General features: G+C 41.2%; 1 protein-coding gene across 3 annotated transcripts in view; it reads left to right on the plus strand.

Moving 5' to 3' along the window:
* Positions 1 to 13,483, plus strand: part of FILIP1 (filamin A interacting protein 1) — a 122,812-nt gene that overhangs the window by 40,889 nt on the left and 68,440 nt on the right. Inside the window, exon 1 of one of the 3 annotated variants that reach the window (XM_075268345.1) lies at positions 2,425 to 2,518. The exons of 1 other annotated variant lie outside the window; for it this stretch is intronic. In XM_075268345.1, the coding sequence (XP_075124446.1) occupies positions 2,501 to 2,518 (18 nt within the window). In that variant the 5' untranslated portion in view covers positions 2,425 to 2,500. Of the gene's footprint in view, positions 1 to 2,424; positions 2,519 to 13,483 lie in introns of those variants that run through there. One more of the 3 variants, XM_075268347.1, reaches the window with a different exon arrangement.

Genomic DNA, 13,483 nt, shown 5'->3' on the forward strand with positions numbered 1-13,483 from the left:
AACCGGAAGCACCAGGTGCATCCATTCATGTCAATGCGTGCTGTTCGGATCGCTGATGCGAACAGTACTCGCTCAACTCTAGTACATAGCCTTAATAGAGCCTTCATTGAGGTGCATGAGCTGCATGCTTTACCTCCAATGTTATTTGGAAGTTTGACCTGTTAGGGTATGTTCACAGTGAGTCTTATGCAGGTAGATTATGACATGAAATCTGCCTCAAAATCCGCCTGCAAAAATGACTCCCATTGACTTCAATGGAGCCGCTCACTTTTTTTCCGCTAGCTAGTAGTGGAAAAAAGAAGCAAGATGACCTATTTTGCCATGGATTCCGCAGCTGAATCATCCGCGGCATCTGCAGTTCGAGACATGCTTCTGTTTAGGCCCATTCATTCGGGCCTAATCAGAACCTGTATGCCACGACAGAATGCCGATGCTGCATCAGTGTCCCGTCGCAACTAGCTGCGTGGAATGTTCACAAGGTGGAAAAGGTTTCCGCAACCTTTTCCTCCGTGTGAAAAGGAGAAAAATAGAAGATTGTAAGTCGCACAATCTTCATAAAAAAGTGTGGAAGGGTGCACCCACTTCTGAAGAAAACAGTGCTGGTAATGTGTGTATGCATATAATAGAATTACAGATAAATAAATGAATTACATTTTACTTCTGAATGGATATCTCTGACTCTTATCTTATAAGCTGAATACTTATAAGATAAGTCTAAAACCCACAAGAAGTATTCTTCACACAGCTGAATCTGAAAGTATTGAAGAAAGCATACATGTGACACATATCTTTGCATAATCCCGGACAAAGGCAGGATTGTGTGAATAATGAGGTCAGTATAGGGTAATGAAGTCACTATATTATTGTATAGTAGTTAACTGGTAACCTATTACACTGCACCCAATGAGCCGATCATTATTCAGCATCATGGAGGTCAGGACTCTTTAATATGTATAATGGAAGATTCTGTAAAACAAAAAGTCATTCTTCACATCACAACTTTTCTTTTGTACATACAACAGGGAGTCCTATATGTGTATATTAATATGACTAGTATAACCAAGCTCATAAACTGCTCTGACTTACAATATAGTCTATTGCACTATAGCCTTAGGAGTCAGACTCTTTATACATGGAACCATGTTACACTATATTCACACTAGCATTGGAGACCCTATCCAATTAAAAGGCGGTTATCTGTGGAAACCCGCGGACCCCATAGATTACTATGGGTCCGCTGGGTTTTCACCTGAAATTGGGGGAGAGAAAAGTACTGCTTGCATATATTAAGTGGAATGTCCCCAAACGTCACCCAACCCTGGTGTGACCATAGCCTTACCTACAGTAATAGAAGGGTGCAAGGCAATAGGAAAATCTCTTCATATGTATGTTTATATATCTATAGACATAAATATATGAAAAAAGAGGGGCAACATGGTGGCTCCGTGGTTAGCACTGCAGCCTTGTAGCGCTGTAGTCCTGGGTTTGAGCCCTGCCAAGGACAACATCTGCAAGGAGTTTGTATGTTCTCCCTGTGTTTGCATGGATTTCCTCCCATACTCCAAAGACATACTGATAAGGAAGAAATGTACATTGTGAGCCCTATATGGAGCTCACAATCTACATTAAATAAATATATGATAAGAGGTTATTCTTATTGAATAGTTCTTAAAAAATTGACAAGTGGATGTTACCATTCCCCTAGTCAAAGGGTTGTGTACATACGTAGTCTGGCACTGACAACGCCCTAAACTAGTAACACCCAGTTTTTAGTTTATCCATACATTTGTAGAGGGAGTAACAGAGGAATGGTGCAAGGTGTAATAATAAAAAATATGCTTCAAGATTATTTCATGAGGAATATGAGTATTTACTACAATAGACATGCCAGGAGAGCTGAGGTTTTCAACCCTCATACAACAACCTCTGGCAGGCTCCAAATAAAGTAATAAGTTATAAAGAATATTGTACTTACCTTTTAAGTTTTATGTTCTGACATCGCCACTGCTTAGGTTTCAGACTGCCTCTGTTTACATTGGTAATGTAATGACAGGACGGTGTTACAGGCAGAGTGGGAAAAGCACTGTATCTACAAGGGATTACATGAATGTTTCTTTTTTATAGTAATTTGGAGACTTAAAGGATGTAAATCCCTTTAACATGCTATATGCTCCTGGCTATGTGAGTCACACTGTATTTCCAGAAGTACAGTATGTAACAGAGAAAAGCAATAGCTTCATGCTTAGAGTATTTACATAGCTGAAGTCTGGAGCAGTCAGAGGAATCCACAATAGGAATGATTTACAACCACAACATCATCTTGAGCATATTCCCTATGTAGAGCTCTTCATATATCACCCAAGTACAGAGAACAGTGACCAAATACCTAGCACATGGGAGGAAGTCTGGATAATAGTGGGAGTGACTACACAAGTCAGCAGAAGTGTGCAGAAAGAGAAAGCACATCCAGGAAAGTTAGATGAAGGTTCACAGAGGGTGAATGAGGGCTCACACCCTGGTAAGTAGGCTTATCTCTACAGCACTGCTACATCGCGCATGGCAAGCCCCTGAGGCTTCTATGGATATTTGTGTTGCTTGCAAACATCTCTAGGATGGAAGGATTAGTGTGTGTAAGATCTAGAGTTCCTTGTGCTCTGTCCATGACCGTACAATTGCAATGAATAAGGATTTCCTGACAATGAAATATCCTTAGAGTTTAACATGTCACTTTTTTGATGGATATTTCTGCAAGAAGCTTGTAAGAAGCTTGATTTTGATAGTGCAAGTACTTTTCAGCCAGCACAGTGACAATGACGTAAATATGAATAAAAAGGATAGTTAAAATAATTGATAGTTTTCTACATTTATTGATGATATTGGACAGTCGTGTTTAACTATTTCAGCACTGATGTACAGCTCACTGTTACTGATTGTATCAAGTGTTGGCTTATTGCCTGTATCTCTTTGCTTGGTTTGGCTATCTCAGTGATTTATGTCTTACTTAGATAACTGCTAAGACCATAACTAGTATTTTTCTCATTCTTTTTGTTTACCATGTTCTTAATATAGTTTATACATGTTTGATTTCAGATACCCTATTTGAGTTAACGTTATAACCATAGAGTTGGTAAAGCTTATTGATTTATTTTTTCCTTATTTTTATATACTTTATAAACTCTGGTTTGCATAAATTATAGTCATGTCCATTTCTTTGCTATACAACTTCCCTATGTGACTAGGACTACCATACCAGCACCTGATAACAGTGAAAAAATGTCATTGCAGTCCTTTTATAGGGACCTTCAGCATGATGTTTGTAACATGGTCTTCAGGCGACATACAGCACTATATATGTTTAGATGCTTGGAGTGTCCTTATTGGTTTTGGTGGATGACCACAGAATAGTTATTGGGCAAATGGATGGTGTAGATGCAGCAGGGAAAGTATGCCTACCTGGTTCATCTATCCCAAACATACAGGGTAGGGTTCCAGCAAGGAAAGCCTCATCTGCAAATCACATCTATGGGCTCGTTCACATCTGCGTTCTGCCCTCCGTACTGCAGGTTTCCGTTTCCTGCATAAAACAGAGCAGGCCACGGAAACCTGCAGGAGTCTCTCACCCATTCGTTTGAATGGGTGAGAAAGCTGTCCGGCCGTGAGCGGCGGTGAGCGTTTTATGCTCTCCACCGCGAAACCGGGTTTTATAATCTGGACACAGAGTTGGACTTCTGGCATGCAGAAGACGGAAACCACAGAACGGAGACCCTGAACGCAGGTGTGAACCTAGCGTAATCTCAACGGATATTATCTGCCAAGAGGTTCCATGTACTGAAATGGGAGTTGGTCAACTTGGAAAAAAAAACAAAAAAAAAAAACATTTTGGGATGATTGTGAAGATATATTAGTAGGGTTGAAGCGCTCAGTATTTTCCTGGTTTAGATATGACAAGCAAAGTGCTTATACAACTATATTCATGAATTATACTTTTTGGATACATTGATATTATTTATTATTTATTTCTCTTTCTTTTATAGTGCCAACATATTCCGCACCACTTTGTAGACATTGTCAGTCACTGTCCCTAGTAGGGCTCACACTGTAAGTTACCTATTAGTAAGTCTTTGGAATTTGTAAATGTTGAGCTTGTAAGGCCTTATGCACACAACCATAGTCAGCTTATATATTATCAGTAATTACAGATCCATAATTGTGGATAGCATATGGACGCATTGATTTCTATGACCCCATACACACATTTGTAGTTCTTATTGATTAGTATCTGGGCTGTAGAAACCATCTGAAAAATATGGAACAGGTCCTATTCCTGTCTGTATTTGTAGTACAGACTCACGCATACAAGTGTATAGATAATTACAAATAAAATACAGATGCAATACAGATATGTTTTTTCAAAATACAGATTTGTGGTCTTCTGGACAGTAGAAAAAACTGTCATGTACATTATATCACAAATAATAGATCACAAAAGAGTTTATTACATCAACAGGGGCATAACCAGGAACCATGGAGGCTAGTAGCAAAACTTGTAATAGGGCTCCACTCTATGATGACCAACTTAAGCACTCCAGAACTTGACAAGTGTACAAGTTTTCACACATAAGGATAACACACATAGTGACTATTTATATATATATATATATATATATATATATATATATATATATATATATATATAATTCTCAAAGTGATGTCACAGTACAGGGATAATGCACACAGTGATGTTACAGTACTCGAAAATGCACAAAGTGTTACAGTACAGGGATAATAATCAGTGATGTCATAGTACAGAGATAATATACATAGTGAAGTCACAGTCTAGGGATAGTGCCCACACAAAATGATCACATCTGGGCATATGATTATAATAATAATTCTAATGATGTTACAGGCAGGAATTATTATGTTCCAGTAAAATTATGGAGGAGATGTTTAGACTGCTTAATGTTTGGATTCCACAGCAGCATCTCTGTCTGCTATCCTGGTTGCTACACCCATGTACAACATGAAGAAAATTGCTGCTGAATGAACCTCTGAAGTTTTGCAAACATGTCAAACCCGAAACCTTCAGAGAATTTGGGTTAAACCCAGTTTGTTATGAATCACTTTGCTCATCTCTAGCGCTGCCCCACTGATTCTGGCAGGGTTTAATTTTTTTTTCTCCAGCCCCTACAATTCCTGAGCAAGAAGCGCTATTAATTTCAGCACAATCATACTCTCAATGACAGGGGATTCTGGGTTGGAGCAAACAGACATGGAGCACCCACCTGACAGTAGAGAGACTAATTGCCTGAAACTAATAGATATGATTATTTGGGAATGGTGAGGGCTAGAGAAAAAATTCCATTGTGCTATCTGCTATCTACATTTCTCAGTCTTTATGTCTTATATCCAGTATTAAGAATTCTTCTGTATGTCTCCAAGGAGATCAGCCATTTTCAATCTCCTTCTATGTCTGTCTTTAAGACAAAAACCATCAGCCACAGTATAGTCTGCAATAATAAACCAGAAAATGAAAGACCAGTTATGCAGGGAAAAATAAAGTTTACTAGTGTATTCTGTGCACTGGTTAATCATTATTACGGATCTATAACCAGTTCCCCATTACCTTTGCTGAATATAGCTAATAAGGACATAAGTCCGATTACTCTGCCTCCACTGCTGATGTGCTAACTCTCGGCCACATAACCAACTCCACTCTCCTCTGTGGACCTGTAGCAGGAGTAGTGCTGAGTTGGTGACTTCACATAAAGGCAGAGCATCTGCAGTGTAGGTAGGGAACACAGACTTTCAGCACCGCACCGTAATTTGCATAGATAATGATCAGGACTCTGGGGGACCTGGATGTATATTAGTAATAAAGCTTATCCAGTGCATGGAATCTACTGGCAAGCTTTATTGTTCCCTGCATAACCCCTTCAACCATAGCTATTCTCTCCCTACTCCAACATACACATGCATGTTTGTCCAAGTGTGCATATGTTTTCAATGAGTAGAGGGGAATAAGCCAGCATACCCAATTATTTTTATGAGGGGAGAGTTTGGAGACTCCCATATGCATAGGGTAGTTGGATTTGTTATTATTATTGTTTATTTATATAGCACCATTAATTCCATGGTGCTTTACATTTGGGGGTTACATACAGTACACAAAATATACAGGCAGATATAAAGGATCTCCTTACAGAAAGAATTTCAGATGAGTTTAGATGAATTTTCTCTTGTGTGAGTGTCAATTGGGATTAAAGAGAAGTCACCACCTGCATTCTGTGGACAACTGTTAGCTTCAGGAACATGTAGAAAATCCTGGTGAGTGACAAAACAGAGAGGGCACGTGCATTTCCTGTTTACTTTTATCATTAATATCTAGGTTTAGTGCTCTCTTAAGACATTTGCCAAGGACCTAAGTGCATGGCCGACCATTTCTTCATTCTTTTTTGGACAATGGATGGAAAGTTAACAGGAAATGACTGCATTAGTAGGATAATAACAAGTGTGGTAAATGTTATTCTCAAGTGATTGTACTGTGAATGGTTTTGGTTTAATTGTGATTCTATAAATGATTTATTAGATACTATATGGTATGTGAATTATAATTGAAACCTTTCATTTTACAAGAGGAACTGTAGTAGTGCATGATCTGTTCCCTCTATCTGTTGTTTACGGCTCAGTGTACATGACACCTTCTTGCTGAAGAACTACATGCAGTTTTTAATTGCAGTAATGCCTAGCTCATGTTACATGTTTTGTATATCTATATCTATGGTAATGGCCATTAAATTAAAACCATCTGATTTACTGGCCATTTCTGCAATTTAAAAAACGCATGCAGTTCTTTACATAAAAAAGGGATTTGTAAACCCAGCCCTGGGCAATGTCCTCAGTATACTGTCTATGTTACACAGGTAATCTAATTCAGGTCACTGGCTCTATAATCTAGCATGTGGGTTTTCTCTATGGATGGGCACCAAAGCACGGCCTGTAGGTCTCATGAGGACAGGTTTGGGAAACACTGGTCTAGAAAATGGTTGTCTTTCATTTTGGGTGTATTTGGTGAACAATGAAGTCAATTCTTTCTTGACTCATTGGGGCAGGTTTATTAAAATGGTCTAAAATGAAACCGTTTTAGTTGTTCATAGCAACCAATCACAATGCAGCTTTTATTTTGCTATGAGCAACTAAAATAGTTTTACTTTAAGTTAGTAGTTTTACATTTCAATAAATGTGACGCATCGTAAATGAGACGCGTCCTCCAATATTGCAGGAGATATAAAGACTGGCATTGAACGCGCTAATCTTTTCAGTGTAGTAGTTCTAAATAGGACCACATTACTCCATTCTAGGCACAACCATTTAAAATATACATAGGCATTGCACAATAAATATCGGGTTCACATTAGCTTATCGATTATGGTTTGACTATAGTTCTTAACTGTATGACTAAAAAACAATGGAATCCCTTTATGTGTCCTCGGGAGAATATCTTTACAGCAGATCTTTTCATTTTTCTACATTATGAACAAATCAGACAGAGAGGCCTAAACCATATGACCAGTATGGTAAGACATTTTGGACAATATAGGGACATCACCAGCTAAAATAATAGACATATTATATTATCACTATTGATTTTTGTATAATCACTGTATATAGATCCCAGTATAGTCATCCATATACCTGATATCTGATGTGATGTTAAACAGTATCTGAGGAACATTAGTCAGGGACTATCAGGGTTAGGAAGCAATAGATGAACAGTACTTAGTTTATATGTATATCTTCTTATTATTGATAAATAGGCTGTGCACCTGATACAACAAGAAATAAACCAAAGCAAACATGAAAATCATTTACATTTACTAAATTACATTCTTGTGTTTATGGAGGTAGCCAAGAATGTTAACAGTTGACTGCTAGAAGATCTTTTGACAACTAGAGAAAGTAGTGTAAATTGTCCTGATACACATTTAAACAGTAAACAAAGCAGTGTAAGTGACAGTAGTCTCTGTCTGTGACGCCTTTTTTGATGCACCCCCGTTCCCCTTCGTCTGCTACCCTTATAGTTACATCCATGCCAGAATGTTGCAGATCATGGTATAACTTACACAATTTGTATAACACAACTTTGTTATTTAGCATGTAGAAATAAATAAAAATGGTAAGTGGCCCTTTTGGTCAGTTGGGATTTGGATTGGCCCCTAAGAAGTGTAAGTGTAGGGCAGCACGGTGGCCCAGTGGTTAGCACTGCAGCCTTGCAGCGCTGGAGTTCTAGGTTCAAATCCTGCCAAGGGCAACATCTGCAAGGAGTTTGTATGTTCTCCCCGTGTTTGCGTGGGTTTTCTCCGGGTACTCCAGTTTCCTCCCACACACCAAAGACATACTGATAGGGAATGTAGATTGTGAGCCCTATATGGGACAGTGACTGACAATATCTGTAAAGTGCTGTGGAATATGATGGCGCTATATAAGTAAGCATAATAAATAAGTGTCTCTCAGCTACTTTGTGGACCTTGGCCTTTCACTTATTGGGGCCACATAAAGTTTAAACGGGGTTATTATGAGTAAAAATGAATGACCCTTCCTTGATATAGGCCATTAGTTTCAGATCAGCTGGCCCCACACTTATCAGTTATTCAGTCCAGTATACCATACTGGACACAGATGGTTCCATACACTGCATAGTGGCCCTGCTGCACACGAATAAGAACTTAGCAATTGGAGAATGGCTTGACCATTGCACAGCGTAGAGTAAGGGGGTGTCATATGTTGGACAACCCACAATCTCAAACTATTGATGTATCCTAAGGTTAGGTAATTTATTTTAGTCTTGGATAACCATTTTTCAATACATTGTTGGTTGATATAGATAGTTCTGTATATAAACTATACTGGAAAGCAGATGTCACATGCACGAGTGAAAAGACCACATCATACTGTAGAAATAGGTTGGCTTACCCTGTGAAACATATGGTATGTAGACTCAGTGTGACCTCTGTTTACACGGACAGCTATTATATCCATTGTACCATAACATTTTTATAATTTGGGCTTCACAATCCATTTGAAAGCATATGAAATTTATCATGGAGCACTAATGTAATTTGTAATGTATATGTATATTCTTCTGTGAGCGGTGAGGAGAAGGGATTTATACTGCAGATGAAAAGATGCGAGTCTTCTGTCTCTGTTAGCAATTAGAAGCCATGAAGTCATGTTTAATGCTCTAGGGGAAGGCTTTTATTTCTTGTCAGCAGCATGTAATATTTGTGATATCATCCAAACCACTCCAAACAAAGCCAGTATGAGCAGGGGGAATGTTCTTATTTCTGTAAAAAAAGGGAAACACCAGTTGTCTACTTCCTTTAAAACCTATTGGAAAAAACCCCTTAATGTTTCTGCAATGATTGTCAGATGTTGGAGGTATGCAACCTTTATGAAGTGCTCTCGGTATAAGACGCCATAGTCATTTTCGTCCTTTGTTTCATAAATAGAAAATATAAACTAATAAAAAGGAGTTTATAAAGTCCTACAGATCGCTTCAAAGAGCTTCGTAATAGAGTGTGATGGGAACAAGGGAACACGTAAGAGGCCATATACTGCATTACAGGGATATTTTATATCACTGCAAATAAATGTTACTCTTTGTATGAAATGTAAAGTTATACAGTTTTCCAATATGATTTCCATATCAGTTTCTTATAGCTTTCAAGTAGGGAGCAGTTTGATATTTTAAGGCTACAAACAGAGATCTTGAAAGCCCTGAGTTTACAAACAATTGAAGCAGAAAATATATTGGAATCTTCTATAAATTGTTGCCTATGCAAAAGCTAAAGTTTATTTTCTGAAACAGAATAACCCTTTGTGTTTTTGTGAACCTTTCTTTCCTTTGTGGTAACATTTATTACTATTGCTAATATATTGATATTGTGACAGGTGGTAGCAACAGAACAGGCAGAGGTGAGTCTTGAAACCTCTGGGCAAAATGCAAAACCTGCAATGTAGCCTCTACCTACCATATTGCATTTAGAATAGTGGTATACTTTATGTGGCAGAGGCACCATAGGGGCCGCTTAGGTTCCAGGACCAGTAGTGACTGCTACCACTGCACCCAGTGGCGTAACTAGGAATGGCGGGGCCCCGTGGCGAACTTTTGACACGGCCCCCCCCCCCCCAATCGACACCGACGCCGAATACCTCGACCGACCCCCTCCTCCGCACTCTATTATGTCCCTTAGTAAGCCCTGCACACAGTATTATGTCCCTCAGTGGCCCCTGCACACAGTATTATCCCCCATAGTGGCCTCTGCACACAGTATTATCCCCCATAGTGGCCTCTGCACACAGTATTATGTCCCATAGTGGCCCCTGCACCGCAGCGGTAGCGGCTGTCACCGGGCCCCCTAATGGCCCGGGCCCTGTGGCAGCTGCCTCCGCTGCCTCTATGGTAGTTACGCCCCTGACTACACCCCCAGTTGCTACACCTCTGAGAGCAGGGTTTTTCCCTGCATTTTGTCTACAATGTATAGACTACTGTTAATGGCAGACTATTATGGTTGCTATATAGTCTGTTTATGTATTATTATGATATAACGATTTTTGGCTTCTCTAATCTGTGTTCTGCCTATTTTTTGTTAAGACTAGAACTACACAGTGGCAGGTGACTGTGTAATATTAAAGGGAACACGTCAAGTGGTTTTTCCATCATAAAACCCATTATGTGCAGGATCAATGAATTCCCTTTCCATTCCTTTCTCACTCATATGTCACAATGGGCAGTGAACAGCCTTAGCCTTGTCACACTGTCCGCCTGGTAATCCCTCCTCCTGGATGTGATTGACATCTCCCTCATGATGTCAGGGAATAAGAGGGACATGTCAGTCACACCCAGGTGACATTATCAGTAAGTGGACAGTGTGACTAGGCTGAAGCTGCTCCCTGCTCACTGTCACTACTTCAGATAACTTGCATATGGTTTTTGCACATGAGAGGCACCAATGGAAAGTGAATTACATCATCCTGCACATGATGGGGACAGTTTATGGTGGAAAAACCACCTCAGTGGTTTCTTTTAAGATCACAAATGTCATACTGCCAATTGCAAATAGTGAATGTGGTAGTACAGAAACCCCCCAGGTATGAATTTCTGCCAGTGGTTGGGTCACGGTCACAGCAGTTTATTGGCTGTGGGGCGACCACATTTACCATCATGAGTTGTGAAGTAGTAGCATGACTTCTATTTCTATTTCTCCTATTCAAAACTTTTCAATACATCCTACTAATATTGTGAATGTTTGGATGTTTGTGTGTTTGGATGTTTGCTCCTTAATCACAGCCAAATGGCTGAACGGATTGGGGTCAGATTTTGCACATACCAAGATATTTGTCAGGAAGGAAACATAGGCTACTTGGCAAGCCGTGCACTCCGCCGAAAGGCCAACCGTGACAGGCGAAATGGAGCACCTGCTCCGCTGCAGGACCTGAGATGACATCATCACAGGTCTGTCAATAGGGGTCCAATTGGTGTGCGGCAGGCTGGGGGCGGGCCGGTGGAGAAGTGGTGCGGCCCAATACGCCCACGCCAGTCTGTGGGCGGTCTGATATACGAGCCGGCCAACATGGCGTCTGCTTGCAGCGCGGGCGCACCGCAGCCAAGCCGCCTGGCTCTGCAGGGCACAACGAGGCCATTGGCAGCAGCGAGTGAGCGTCACAGCTCACGCAGCGACAAAGACATGCAGCTAAACTCTGTGGGGTAGAAAACGGCACTCAGCTGTGCCAGCAGGGTAAGTACCCTGGCAGACTCTAGAGTGCAGGTACGGTGGCCCAAAAGCATGTCCGCAGCCAAGGTGTGCAGGGGGCCAGGGAAGCGCCACGGGACTCGGCTGTGCCGGCTAGTTAAGTACCCCGCCAGACTGTAGGGTGCAGCTACGGCGGGCCAACCGTGGGGCTACAGTCAAAGTGTGCAGGGGGCCTGGGCAGCGCCAAGGGACTGTGTAATTTGGGGGCAGTGGGCCAATGGGCAAGCTACTTGGGGGTCTGGGATGCGCACAGGAGGCTGATGCGCAGGACAGAGTTTAGGGGGTACAAGGAGGGTGCCCGGGCCCACGGGGCAGGGAGGGTAGGGCAGTAGGGTTTCCACGGGAGAGCAGGGGCATGGATGTAGGGTGGGTCACAGGAGGGGGCCCCAGAGGAGGGAGGGAGGGTGGTCCGGGGGCCACGGTAAATGCAGGGGGTGGGGGAAGAGCAATGAGGGCAAAGCGGGGGCCGCCATTGCGCACTGCGGATCTTCTCCGCCAACAATACAGCAATTGTACGCGGTTCAACGCCACCACCAGCCCGCAGATGAAGTCACGGACAGATGCCAGTATTCCATATAAAGCATTCAGGAGAAAAAGATGTATACACGTTCCAATTGTTCTGCAGTGGAATATGGTGTCACAGCTAGAGTCACAAAGGGTTCCTATGGCTCTGTGCTATGGTTTCATATGACCGGGTTCAAGCCGGGAAACTTGGACTGTGTATTATCTGGAATTACAGAACGCAGCGCAACTGAACTGAACATAGCATGTTTTCTTCAGTTCAGCTGAGCTGTGTTCAGGACAGTAAATCCAGCCAATACAGGGACCAAGTTTCGTGGCCTGAACTCAGCTATGTGACACCAACCCTTGTCTGCCACTGTAGAGGTTCTGTGTACACATCCTCGCCATTTGCATTAGCCTGAGTGAAATAATGTCATTCCCACCATCCATTTATATTTTGCCATTTTGCTGAAAGAATAAAACAAAAGCCAGAAAGTTTCTTTGGGTAATGGACGTTTTGCTTCTATGGATGATGCTGACAGCCCTTAGAGACTTTGCTAAAGTGTTAGCCCCACACATCAAAGTACTGCACAACCTTAATCCAACTATAAATATAAAAACGCAGTAATTACAATAAAGTGCAAAGAAAACCAGCAAGTCATTTGTTTTGCAGTGACCTTGTCATTACGGTTTAGTTGCCATGTTACCATCATTCTGTTACCATCAATATCATTGCCAGAAGCTGACTAATGAGAATCCCATTTGTTTTTAATGGAAACCAGGTAGTAGAGCACAATCTACAGTGTCATGTGCCCCTCTGTCCTAGTACTACACATCATATCATGCACATCATCTTGTTTCTGCTGGCCTGGTAACAATTGTAAATGCACAGGCGCGGTCCCAGTGCAAGTAGAGAAAACATTACAGCATCAAAACAAGGTGTGTAACAACTTCCTGGAGACGTAAAATGAGCCAGAGTATCCGGAGATGTGTGTGATAAGAGGTGCGGATGATATTAGGAAAGCAGATGTGGCAAAACAGACCTTGGTGTCTTTTACAACATTATTAGCACGTCACTCATATTAGGATTGAGCTATTGGGCAGTTATAACCCATTATTCCTCAGCAATATAATATACTTCACCATAGATCAGTCTACATAAACCTATC

Source organism: Leptodactylus fuscus, chromosome 3, assembly GCF_031893055.1.
Source record: "Leptodactylus fuscus isolate aLepFus1 chromosome 3, aLepFus1.hap2, whole genome shotgun sequence".
Lineage (NCBI taxonomy): Eukaryota > Metazoa > Chordata > Amphibia > Anura > Leptodactylidae > Leptodactylus > Leptodactylus fuscus.